Source organism: Aptenodytes forsteri, unplaced genomic scaffold, assembly GCF_000699145.1.
Source record: "Aptenodytes forsteri isolate BGI_AS27 unplaced genomic scaffold, ASM69914v1 Scaffold173, whole genome shotgun sequence".
Classification (NCBI taxonomy): Eukaryota; Metazoa; Chordata; class Aves; order Sphenisciformes; family Spheniscidae; genus Aptenodytes; species Aptenodytes forsteri.
The window spans coordinates 1,714,888-1,727,239 of record NW_008794449.1 but is presented as its reverse complement, the minus strand read 5'-3'; the positions used below and the strand labels follow the sequence as shown (position 1 = coordinate 1,727,239).

At 39.1% G+C, this 12,352-nt stretch overlaps 1 protein-coding gene across 2 annotated transcripts in view; it reads left to right on the top strand.

Annotated features, from left to right (window-relative positions):
• The first annotated feature begins 120 nt into the window (after positions 1–120).
• Positions 121–12,352, top strand: part of RBM17 (RNA binding motif protein 17) — a 15,005-nt gene continuing 2,773 nt past the window's right edge. Inside the window, exons 1-8 of one of the 2 annotated variants that reach the window (XM_009290420.2) lie at positions 121–325; positions 1,589–1,729; positions 3,249–3,365; positions 4,531–4,697; positions 6,655–6,749; positions 7,744–7,800; positions 9,715–9,856; positions 11,808–11,959. In XM_009290420.2, the coding sequence (XP_009288695.1) occupies positions 1,607–1,729; positions 3,249–3,365; positions 4,531–4,697; positions 6,655–6,749; positions 7,744–7,800; positions 9,715–9,856; positions 11,808–11,959 (853 nt within the window). In that variant the 5' untranslated portion in view covers positions 121–325; positions 1,589–1,606. Of the gene's footprint in view, positions 326–1,588; positions 1,730–3,248; positions 3,366–4,530; positions 4,698–6,651; positions 6,750–7,743; positions 7,801–9,714; positions 9,857–11,807; positions 11,960–12,352 lie in introns of both variants that reach the window. The other variant, XM_009290419.2, reaches the window with a different exon arrangement.

The window sequence follows — 12,352 nt, the reverse complement described above, 5'->3', positions numbered from 1 at the left end:
GGGGGGGGGGAGGGTCAGGGCCCCTCAGCCCCCGCTGCGCGGCCCATCTGCGTCCCGGGCCTCAGCCCCCTCTGTCCGCATAGGGGTCGGAAATAACAGCCCGCTCTTTCTGTTGGCGTGGTTGCAGCCCTTCTGCTTCGCTGCCTTGTGCCTCCCCGGCTGTGGTGCACCCCCTCCCCTCCAGGCGCTGAGGCAGAAAGTCCCTTTGCCGCGATGGCAGCAGCCTCCCTGTATCCAGACGTGTAGCATAACGTACCCCAAGTGCATCATATCTGCCCCAGAACAGCTGCACTCCTACTGCGTAAACTTTACTCCCCGGTGGCAGGTGGGAATTAATGTAGTGCCTTGTCCTCGTCCTGTTCCCATATGCGTTGTAATGTTCCCCTATATGTTTCATTCCCTGTACCCATATGTGTAATAATTTCCAATGAATGCAACTTCCTCCATTTTCTTGCAGTGGATTCTGTTCTCCTGAGCCCCGGTTGTTCATACTCCACTGCAGGATTAAATTGTTGGGGTTTTTTTAAGATTTTTGCTGAGCTTGCTACCTCTTGGAGTTGTAATATAGTTGCTGTCTGCTGCATCTGAGACTTTTTCCACAGGTTTAAATGCATATAAATTATATCTATAGCAACAGTCATCTCCTATATGTCGGGCAGGTTCCCTCAGATATAAGTATCTGTCAAATCTGTGGGATCAAGATCTTGCTGATGAGTCTATAAGCTTTCACTGCAGACCATTAATCAGTCATGTTTGATCCTGCAGCAAATTAAGAAGTTAAGTTTTTGGGTGGAGATAGTGTAATCCAGGCGTATCACAGACTAAATAATGAGCTTACAGGATGTTCCACAGGTGATAGACCTCTCATTACATTCAAATTTTCTCTTCTTCCATTCATGTCAGATGCAATATCAGACAAAGTGATACATTTCATGTCATGTTATTGATGTTGTTACCTAGCTAATTTGATATATATGTGTATATATGTGGGTGGGTGTGTTGTGTGTGTATGCATATATAAGTTCTGTGTATTGGCGAGGCCTTTAAATGTTGTGGAAATAGTTACTTACTAAATAATACTTGCTAGAGTATTATTATAAGGAAGATATTCCTTTACAGTGGTGAAAAAAATAGTGAGATTTAAGAAGATGATTGGAATGTTGATATATTGGTGTAGGTAGTTTTTAAGGTCAGCAGAGACAATAATTCCTTTGTGTTTGATTCGGAAGTCTTGAGGCTTGTGTGATACTTAATGTTGAATTTCTTTGTGAGCCTCAAAATACCAGTGTGGACTACAGTGTAACTTCATCAAAGCCTTGAAATGATTGATATCTCATGCCACAAATGTAATTTTAGGTAGTTTCCAACACCTGTTAATGTTTGAACAGTATTCATTACCTTTTAAACAGCCTTACTGTAGTCATGTGTATCTGCTACTAACCAGAAAAATGTTATTACTTTGAATTTTTTTTTGGCTTTGAAAAAAAGATATATAAAAATACGGCGTACAAACATAGGCAAACTAGTAGCAAATAAGCCCTGGACATAGATTTGTTATGTCATCTGGATTTTTTCTTTTGTCTTTTAGTTTTAGATTGAAGAGAAAATGTCACTTTACGATGACTTGGGAGTCGAGACCAGCGATTCTAAAACAGAAGGCTGGTCCAAAAATTTCAAACTACTACAGTCTCAATTGCAGGTGAAGAAAGCAGCTCTCACACAAGCAAAGGTATAGTCCCTTTGTATTTTTGCTTTCTATTATTCAAACTTCTTTTCTGTTGGAGCATTGAGGAAAGTTTGTGACCTTAGAATACTGATTTGGGGTAATTTGGTGGGATTTGTCTATGAGTTTGTAGCGAGGAGCCTAGCAAAACTGAGGGAGGAAAAGGCAAGATGCATGTTTCTTGAAGTCTGTTAGAGGGAGTCTTGCAAAATTAAAAATGAAGAACTGATGTGTGTGCTGCAAGCCTCAGATCTTTTAACTAGCAGAGCCAAAACCTGATGTTCAAATCTAACTTTAAAGATAATGAGATTAAGCTTTTTTTTTTCTTAAGGAAGTAAGGGTCATACTGTGATTGATAGTTGGCACTACTGGCTGTTGGTCATTCTTGGCATGTTGCATCAGTTATTTACATGTTTGCATCATTTTATGCTTGCTATTTAAAAGGCTTATGGTGCTAAAGTGCAAATCGTTGTGCGTTAGAAATTTTTGCAGAAAGTATTTCCAGTGTACATGAAAGGGAGAAGGAGTGCAAGCTAATTCCTTGAGCTTAAACTGTGACAGAGCCATTTTCTCTTTTTATTGCTACAGTATTTACCCTTTTTCTTTAAGCAGTGTTGATATTTTGGTTCAGGCAGGACACGTGTCGTCTTTGTGATGTGTAGGTTCTAGAGTGAGATTACTTAATTTAAAAAGAAGTAGTAGCATAGATACCAAATACTTAAGTAGGCACAGCACTTTTTCACTGGAATTACTCCTGATTTATGCTGCTAAAACTGAGGGCAGGATTTAGTTGATAATTGGAACAACCTGCATGAATGACATCTAAATGGCTACTATAGTAGATATATTCTTTGTCTACGTAACTGATATGCAGTGTATGCATAGACTAATAGAAGAATAGAATAGGATTAGAAAATTCAGAGTTCAGAATAGATTAATACGTTTTATCAGATGTTAAAATATGAAGAACAGTACATCTTTGTAAGAAGTCTGAGCCCCTTCTTAAAAAAACCCCACTCGGTTCAAACTCATCTGAAGAGATCGTCTGAATTTTTAATGTTTCTGGTCCTAGTCCAAACCTAGGACCATTCATCTACCACTGTGTGTTCTAGTGCATGCACAAGCAAAGTCTGATCTCACTCGCTTAAAAAGAGGAAGGTATGCACTGGTTTCGCTGAACCGCGCTTTGAAATATTGCATCAGATCTGTATTTGTGTAGCAGCTTTTTAACCATAGTTGGCAAGCATCTGTCTCAGAACTGAGCGGCCTTTGCCACCACTAAAATATGGCATAAACTAAGTTATCCACGTCAAGGTTCATTAGAAATGTTGAGAATTGCTGTATGTTGATAAACTGAAGAGAAATTATATATTGAGCTTTGCACAGTGAAGAATTTGAGACAGTCGTTTTCATCCTTTTTAAAAAAAATTGGAGATACCAGCTGCAAGCATGTAAAGCAAGCTGCTTTTTAGAAAACTATTTTGTTATCTTTTTTAGACATTTTGTGTTTTGGTAATTTTCTCAGAGTCAGAGAACAAAACAAACAACAGTCCTTGCTCCAGTGATTGACCTGAAACGAGGTAGCTCTTCTGATGAGAGACAGATTGTGGACACACCGCCTCATGTAGCAGCTGGGTTAAAGGTAAGACCAAGGCAGCTAAAAAGTCCAGCTGTTAACAGATGTTTTGGAATTGGAATTCTTTGACCGCAGTCTGTTTTAATTTTTTCATCGTCTTTCCTAGTAGTCAAAGAAGTGATCATTTTCTGAAATTGATTTCCTCTGCTCAGAGGTTCTTTAATTAATGAACATTTTAACTTTATACAGGCTTCCATGTGATACAACATGGAATTACCCAGATTAATGCGCAGTTAAAATAAAACAATGTTCCTAGCATATTTCTCCTGAATACCTTCAAAGTACTTTGCAAGACAGCAGTTTGGTCAAGTAAATCATACAATCACAGAATAGTTTGGGTTGGAAGGGACCTCTAAAGGTCATCTAGTCCAACCCCCCTGCCGTGGGCAGGGACATCTTCAACTAGAGCAGGTTGCTCAGAGCCCCGTCCAACCTGACCTGGAATGTTCGAGGGATGGGGCATCCACCACCTCTCCGGGCAACCTGTGCCAGTGTCTCACCACCCTCAGCGTAAAAAATGTCTTCCTTATATCTAGTCTAAATAATGTACATAATTGTAATTGCACCAGTGTTGGAACTGGACCTGTATAACAGTCAACTTAAAAACAAAAGAAAAGCCACCTAACCTTTTAAAATGGATTTCTTGTGATAAGGAATCAAAAGAAACTTTCTCCTTGAAATTTTTTTCAAAGGTGATGGTTCTGAAATAGTTCTTTCAGATGAGAGAATAACAGTATGTGCACCTCTGCCCGGGTACATATAATTATTATATTAATAGCAGATGATGAAAAAGACTGATGAGATTGTGTGGGAGGGCCCCTTGCAGATCACTGCAACAGCAAGATACCATAATACTTCTAATAATGGATTAACGGATTTTGAAAAATTCTTGTCCGCGTTGATTTGCTGCTGCTTTGTTTTTGGCAGGGGGAGTGGGTGGGGGTGATTCTTTCTTCATGGAAAAATTTGTGATAGTGAGAGGCTGGGTGAAACGTTAGTTTTAAGTAAAGCAAAGATTTCTTCTAGTGCCGGTGGGGTATTACCTGTCATTATAGAAGTCAGGAGTTGAGTTTTGTGTTGTTGAGAGTGAGAAGGAAGTAGTGAGAAGTTGGTTTCCAACTGGATGTTGTTTTCAGACCTGAGCTGAAAAAAATCCTTTTTCTTTTGTAAGGATCCTGTACCTAGTGGTTTTTCTGCGGGAGATGTGTTGATTCCTTTGGCGGATGAGTATGATCCCATGTTCCCAAATGACTATGAAAAAGTGGTAAAACGTCAAAGAGAGGAACGACAGAGGCAGCGTGAGCTGGAGAGGCAAAAGGAGATTGAAGAAAGAGAAAAGTAAGGCTTTTGTTTAAACTCATGACATATTGACAATTATATAAAGAATAGACATGTCGATTTGTTTAGTTTTATCCTTCTAAGCAAGTTTCAGGGAAATTCCTAAAGGTTTTGTGAAGAATACTGTATGCTTGTAGAAACAAGCGCAATGTTTTAATTCATATGTTTTAATGCTCTTGCTAAGATCACCTAACAGTGCAAAAATTGTAAGATTTATCAAGTTTACAACTTCTTTGGCTGAAAGACATGTGTCAAGTGTTTCTACATGTGCTTTATTTCGATAGTAGCAGCAGTATTTGAGTACTTGATGCATCATTATCAGACTTTGACCTTGCAGGTGTTTTAGAGTATTTGTTGTCAGTATAACCTGACTACAGAAATACCTTTCAACACTCAAATGATAAACCATCCTTTCTGCTTTTAAATACTACAAACGGGTACGTGAACGCATTCAGTTTTAAAGCTAGCACAGGCTTTGAGAGGCATACTTGCATTTTCTTTTTTAATATTCTGCATTCAGTTTAAGTAAGTTAATTGTGTATTTATTACTCTTTTGTTTCTAGACAAAAGGAAATACTACTTATTTTTTAATTACCTTAATGCCCTTTCCCTGGAATGAGTAATCTCTCTAATCATATTAAAGAAGTTGAATGCAGATTCAGTGTCCTATTGAAATAGGTGGCAAAACATCTGCCAGCCAGGCAGTGAGATTACATTTGCTTATTTTAAGTGAAATTAATATGCCAGCTTCATCATGGTATGAATCATCTAAGGTCTGTGGAATTACAAGAGGGGTATTCTGTTGCTCTGTTTAGACTGTGGAAATTAATTAGTCATCTGGACTTCTCTGTCTTCTCCCGGTTATATCTTCATTGTTCTGGTGGAGGAGGAATGCCTGAGGCTCTGTCATACTAGCATACAAGACCTCAGAAATCTGGGCTGTCATTTCCACAGCTTCAGCGTTGATTGCTATTTAGTCATGCTTGTACTTGTTGTATGTGGGCCAAGAGGGTAGTCTTTATATATAACATTAGAGAGAGGAAATGAAAAATACATAATACGTTCTGATTTAAAATTGGGGAAACAATCTCAGCCAAACCTGCATCAGATGTATGCTTTGTGATAACCTGAGTGTTTGAACAGAGTGTACCTTTGTTTTAAATTCACAGTGTAGAGATTCAGAAATTTTGTCTGGTTCCATAGTAGTGCTGTTTTTAGCATCTTGTAGCACAGTTTTGATGGCTGTGCTGGGAACGAGATCTGATTTATGCTCCAGGCTGTGCTCTTAACTTTTTGGGAAAAATACTTTCCCTTTTTCTAAAGCATTAAAATGAGTAATTTCATGATCACAATAAATAACAGTTGAAGTGCAAACAATTGTTGAAGCATTTCTCATCTAATGTTAAAAGTTTTAATAGACTTGCCTGAATCTTATTTTAATTGCCAAGCTAGCTTCTCAATAATCTGATGTTTAAGCGTGATGATGATTTGGTTTTTTAATTGACTGAGTAAATGATATTACTCTGTATAGCCTGTGATGGGGAATTTAAAAGGGATTCTGTTCAAAGCAGGGTGATTAATTAATGTCTCTGTTACCTTGCTATCTGTTCCATCCAACGCCTCTTCCATTGTAGTCGTTCAGTCACTGTAGTCAGTTTGGACTAGATTTATTTAGATGCTTCCTCATTTCCATACATTCTTCTTGGCTGACTTGCAAGTGGAAAATGATCTTGCTTTGGATCCATCTTATATTTTACAAAAAATACTCCATGAGTATTTTTATATAAAAGCAAAGAAATAAAAAGTAAACGTGTTTACTTACACCTTCATGGAAGACATTATAAAATGCCAATTAGAGTGTAGCAGTGTGATTCACACTGCAAAGGTGGTATCACAGATTAAAGCAGAGAGTTAACTTTGATGGTTTCTTATCCTAACTTACTGTGTCTCCTAGAAGACGTAAAGACAGACATGAAGCCAGTGGGTTTTCAAGAAGACCAGATCCAGATTCTGACGAAGATGAAGATTATGAAAGGGAGAGACGAAAAAGAAGTAAGGGAACTGTTTGGGTTTTTTTATGGGGAAAGAGAAGAAAAAGGAGGGGGGGGGATTCACAATCCTGTTCCCATTTCATGGATTCTGTAGTTCTCTTTTCTCAGCTGAGAGAAAATACACTGTTATTTCTGAGCCTTTAGAATAAACCTAGCATTTTATTACATCGTAACTGTTGTAGTACAGAAAACTTCTTTCCATGGAGGGAGATGGCAGCTAAACTATTTGTGGAAAGACCTCTTTTTACGTTAGTTTGTAGATAGCTGTTTTAAGTTTCTGCGTGGTGTAGGTTCCAGGAAAGGGGTGAGGCATGAGCTAAAATCAGGCTATGAGAATCACTGTTGAGTTTTCACTATAAAAGCTTACCATTCCTGCATTTGTTACTTGAATGCCCTTAGAACTAGTTAGCAAAATGTGGATCTGGGTGATGAGAGATGTCTTTCCATAAACAAAATGAAACTTTATTCTCTTTCAGCAACAAAGTTACAGTAAATAATTCAGGTCTGTTGTTATTTTAGAAAAGAAAATTTCTGACAGGACGTTTAAAATATTTGCTCTGCCTTGGAAGTTTGAGACTACATTAGAATATTGTTTATTAAAACACGGAAGGAGCTTTGTACTTTACTCTCATGAAAGCGTAGTTAATCTTGAACAGACCGTGTTTTTCATTTGGCTTAATGGAGCAGTTTTAGAACTGAAGACTTGTTTCACTGCAGTCTTTAATTTTGAAAACCTACGAAACATGTTTATGATAGACACCATATGTAGTACATCACCGCAGTTTGATGTTGTCTCCCTTGATGTGCCTTTCATTCATTTCTAGTTTACCACTATTGAAACTTCTCACACTGCTCTCTTGCTGCTTTTCTGTTGGTAGAGATGTATGTTAAGAATTGGCTGGTAAGGAGCCAGCAGCTGTGTTAAGATTCAGTGAAGCTATTCCGAGCAGCAGAACCTAATCATAGGAATGTGTTGTCTTCCATTTTGCTCATAGGTATGGGAGGAGCTGCCATTGCACCACCCACTTCTCTTGTTGAGAAGGACAAAGAACGTAAGTACACCAAAATCCTGTTCTCTAAAACCTAGCAGTGGTGTTTGTTTCCCACTCAACCTTCTGTTCAGTTAAGTCGTCCTGCTGTTCTTCCCGTACGATTCTTCGTGGCAGAAGAACTTCCACATGTTCTTTGTTGAGGGGGGGGAAGCTGTGGGGAACCTGCGATACTACTGTGCTTCACATCTCTGTTCTAAAGGATTCTTTCTGTATTGCTAGAGAAGTGGTTTGGCAAGCTGGTCTGTTATAACCATGTTCAGTTACTCATTTCTGATGTGAAAGAAGAAACGTTGCAGACAGATTTCTCTGGGTAGACTAGAAACCTCCACAGCACGAAGAGGGAATTTTTCCATTACCCTTCGCTTTAGGAGGTACTTCGTGAATATCTCTTCTGAAGGGGTTATGCACTACAGACAGAATTTTTTAAGTTTTTGAGGGATACAGTATCTGCTGAAGAGATGTGCACCCGCGAGGGCTTCCCTCAGTGAAGATGGCTTGAAGATTGCAGTTGTCCACTAGATGGCATAACCTTGCTATAAGAACAAAACTGTTCCCTTTTTTGCATGTCTAATTGTCTTAAATTTTTAAATTAAAATAACGAACAGTATGTTGTGTACGTTAAAAAATAAGAAGAAAAAAGAATCTTACGCACACAAACTTTCCTTTGGGAGTCCTGATTTTACTTATGAGAAGATTCAAATAAAAAAAAAAAATGAAGCTTGGTGGAGTAAGTGAATGGTATAATAGTGAAAGCATTTGAAGTGTGTAAGCATTAAAAACAGAAAGAGATTGTTTTGAGTAAATAATTAAGAGCAATTGAGTGGTGTCAAGGAGAAGTAAATATAGGCTGGAAATGGTAGAAATATCCTGAGGGAGAGAGCTTTCAAAATGTGATGTGATCTCACAAGGAAACCTTTGTACAGCTTGTTACTTGATGCTCAAAGCTAGGCTGGAAAAACCTGAGAAAATATTGCTGTAGCAGAAGTCCCATAGTCTAGTCCATCTGCTGCTTAAATAGGGATTTTTTTCCTCATATGACATCCCCAAACTTCATGTCTGACATTTTATTTGGAAAGATACAAGTACTAGTTCACAAGAAAATAGTCTAACATGAAGTCAGTCTAAAAGTCCATACGTACGTTCAAAAGTGTGTTCTGCATATTTCCTTTAGTGTTCTGCAGCCTTTTTAAACATTTTGCCATTTGACTTGTCAGTGGAAGGTAGTTTAATAATCTAATCAGTATGATTAAGATATCTATGTATAGATATAGAGATATATATCTCTCCATCCCCCAGGAAAAGTTGTCGTTCAGAAATTGTCAGTGAGATCTCTTAAGATTATATAAATACTTTGCTTCGAGTTGCATTCATTCTTTTTAATAGACTGATTTCTCTTTTGTGTAAACGTACAGTGTACTTTTCTTTACAGTCCTCAGGCCCCAAGCTGTGTGCATTGATCCATTTTTGTCATAATTCTGTTCCTGATGAATGGGGCTTTTAAGTTTGCTTGCCGTCTGTCTGGATAAACTCATTGTAGTGCGGGTGGCCTCTTAATGTTTCTTTTCTCCATTTGATAAGTAAGAGGTTAATAAATGCATTACAGACCCGTGGATACAAACTCGCTCTATATCCAGTGAGGAAAATCCAGAATGTCTCAACTCAAATCTTGTTTTTGAGAGAGAGAGAGTGTTGAGGGGATGTCAAAGCAGCGTGTGCAAAGGAAACATTCTTCTGATTTGGATTTGTGGAAGACTGTTTTTCGTAGTTTTAGTATTAAAGCAGAAAAAAGTACAACTTGCAGATGAAGAGCTGTCTGTAAGTGAGTTAGAGTGAAGGCATAGTACTCTAGTGTTCATAACAAGTAGTTCATGCAAAGTATTTTATTGAAAAAGCAAATGTCTCCGCTTTCTTCAGCTGTAGCATCATTTCCATTTGAAGAGGAGTCGAGACCTCGGGCACCATCTTCCAAAGCAGCTATTCCTCCTCCAGTGTATGATGAGCCAGAAAGACCTCGTTCCCCCACAGGACCTAGCAACTCTTTCCTTGCTAACATGGGGTAAATGATTGACTTAAGCACATTTTGTGGAAAAAGGCGTTAGAAGGTGGTGGAAACCAGAAGTTAAAATAGTTTGTCGGTAGAGAAGAACACAACCCATTGCATGTATGTGGTTAGTCTGCATATAGTCCTAACTGGCAGGATACAGAAGCAGCAGTGGATTTACTCGATCGAGAGAAACGCATTTGAGGTGGTTGCATTTAAGGCTGTGCTTTTAAGCAAGTTCTGAAGCCACATTCCAGTATAAAGTGTTTATGGCTTGTACATGCCAAGCTAATGTAGTATACAGGAAAACACAGATGGCATGTTAGTTCCTCTAGGTTTCTTTTCCAGCTTTGTCTTAAATTTGCTACGTACCAGTGGGCAAATCATTTCAGCTCTGCTTTGTTTGTTTGTTCAAAAAATCAAAGCATATTTGCATGAATGTAGCAGCTGTGGTTGCAAATCTGTCCATTTACTCTTCTGCCTTGGATTAGCATTGCGTGTAATGCTTGTGTTACTACTGTGGCAACAAAATGAAGTTGAATACGTAGTTAAAACCAGCTTAGAGACCTCATTTGAAAGGTGTAGTGGTTAGCTATGGTCCTGTTACCAGTTGCATCGGGTGTTGTGGAAATGCAGCCTCAGTGTAGTCAAAACTGTATCCAGGACAAACACAGACATAAGTGTAGTTTATTACATTATTATACTGCATTTCCATTTTGGAGACAATTTTTCATGCAGTTTTTTGATAGAAATGCTTTTTTTCCCCCACATTGTCTAGAAAAAGGATAACCAAAGTCAGTATGGTGGGCCAGTTTATGCGTTGTTACCACCTCTAGTTAGCGATACCCTGGGACCTTCACTTCATTGAAGGAAGTGCTAAAAATATGAGCTAACCTGCTTTACTTTGACCACACAATTGGCTACTGTTTATTCTGTGACTTACTGTTTTAACCTTTCAGCACTACATAGTCAGACTTCCTGGCCTTTTATTAATGTGTCTTTGTATGTTTCATATAGTATGCTTAGAAAATAGTCGTGTAGTCACCGATTCTGCATTTTCTGTGTAGTCTTACATGCCTATGGGTAGAACGGGGGTGACTGAGCATAGAATATTTACTGTGGTGTAGACTACTATACCATGGCATATCTTTTGTGTCTTGGCCTGTCTAGCTACGGTCTCCAAAGAAGTGTCAACACGTGTAGGTATATTTTGATTCTATCTATTCATTTAGTGGGAATTTAAAAACCTGTCAGTGGAGGTGCTTTTTGTAAGGTACTTATAAAAAAAAGGTACCTTTAAATAGGTGGGGACTTTATTGCCTCAATACATGCTTGAAAATTCAGAAAGATGAGGCATGTTTAAATTAATGCTGAGGATATCCAGATTTGTTATAGGAAGGGATAGCAAAGCCACGTACTCTGGAGCTTACACTAGCTTTGAACTAGTAGACAGTGGAATGTGATCTAATGTGGGAAGTAGATATTCTACATCTGTCTTTTCTCTCAAGCTTTTGATACCAGCCACTGACAAAGACAAGAAACTGGACTAAATACACCTTGGTCTAATCTGCTTTGTGATTTACTGGCAGCAACCTGATCTAGTGAAAGATGTCCCTGCCCATGGCAGAGGGGTTGGACTAGCTGATATTTAAAGGTCTCTTCTAACCCAAGCCGTTCTATAGAGTGTACAGTGCTGACTTGCACTGCTAATGGGAGTTGGGTTGTATTTGTAAAAGTATGAACAATTGTATGTAGTCAGCTTCTATCTGTAATTCAGGGGTAACAGTTTTCATCTTCACAGGATGCTGTGAAATTGCTAGGTTGTAAAGGCGTGTAGAAGCTCTTAAGTTTTCAGTCGCTGTGTTACGAGATTTTAGGAGATAGAGTATTTGAGCACTCAGGAGAAATGCAATGTTAATGTTTTGTGTAAGAAACCTTTACTAACTGATGCTTTTTCTCTTTGCAGAGGGACAGTAGCTCATAAAATCATGCAGAAGTATGGTTTCAGAGAGGGCCAGGGGCTGGGAAAGCATGAACAGGGGCTGAGCACAGCACTGTCAGTAGAGAAAACAAGCAAGAGGGGTGGCAAGATCATTGTTGGCGATTCTGCAGAGAAAGGTAATTTTGTCCTACACCAATAAGTTTGTGAAACACGGTCAGGGAAAAATAATAGTTCAGGCTAAGTGGAAGCTCCTGGATTTTTTGTTTACCATTTGCCCTTGCAGAAAATGGGGGGATGAAGGGATTGAGAGCAGCCCTGCCGAGAAGGGCTTGGGGGTACTGGTGGATGAAAAGCTGGACATGAGCCAGCAATGTGCGCTCACAGCCCAGAAGGCCAATCGTATCCTGGGCTGCATCACAAGCAGCATGGCCAGCAGGTCGAGGGAGGGGATTCTGCCCCTCTACTCTGCTCTGGGGAGACCCCACCTGGAGTACTGCGTCCAGCTCTGGAGCCCTCAGCATAAGAAAGACACAGACCTGTCGGAGCGGGTCCAGAGGAGGGCCACAAAA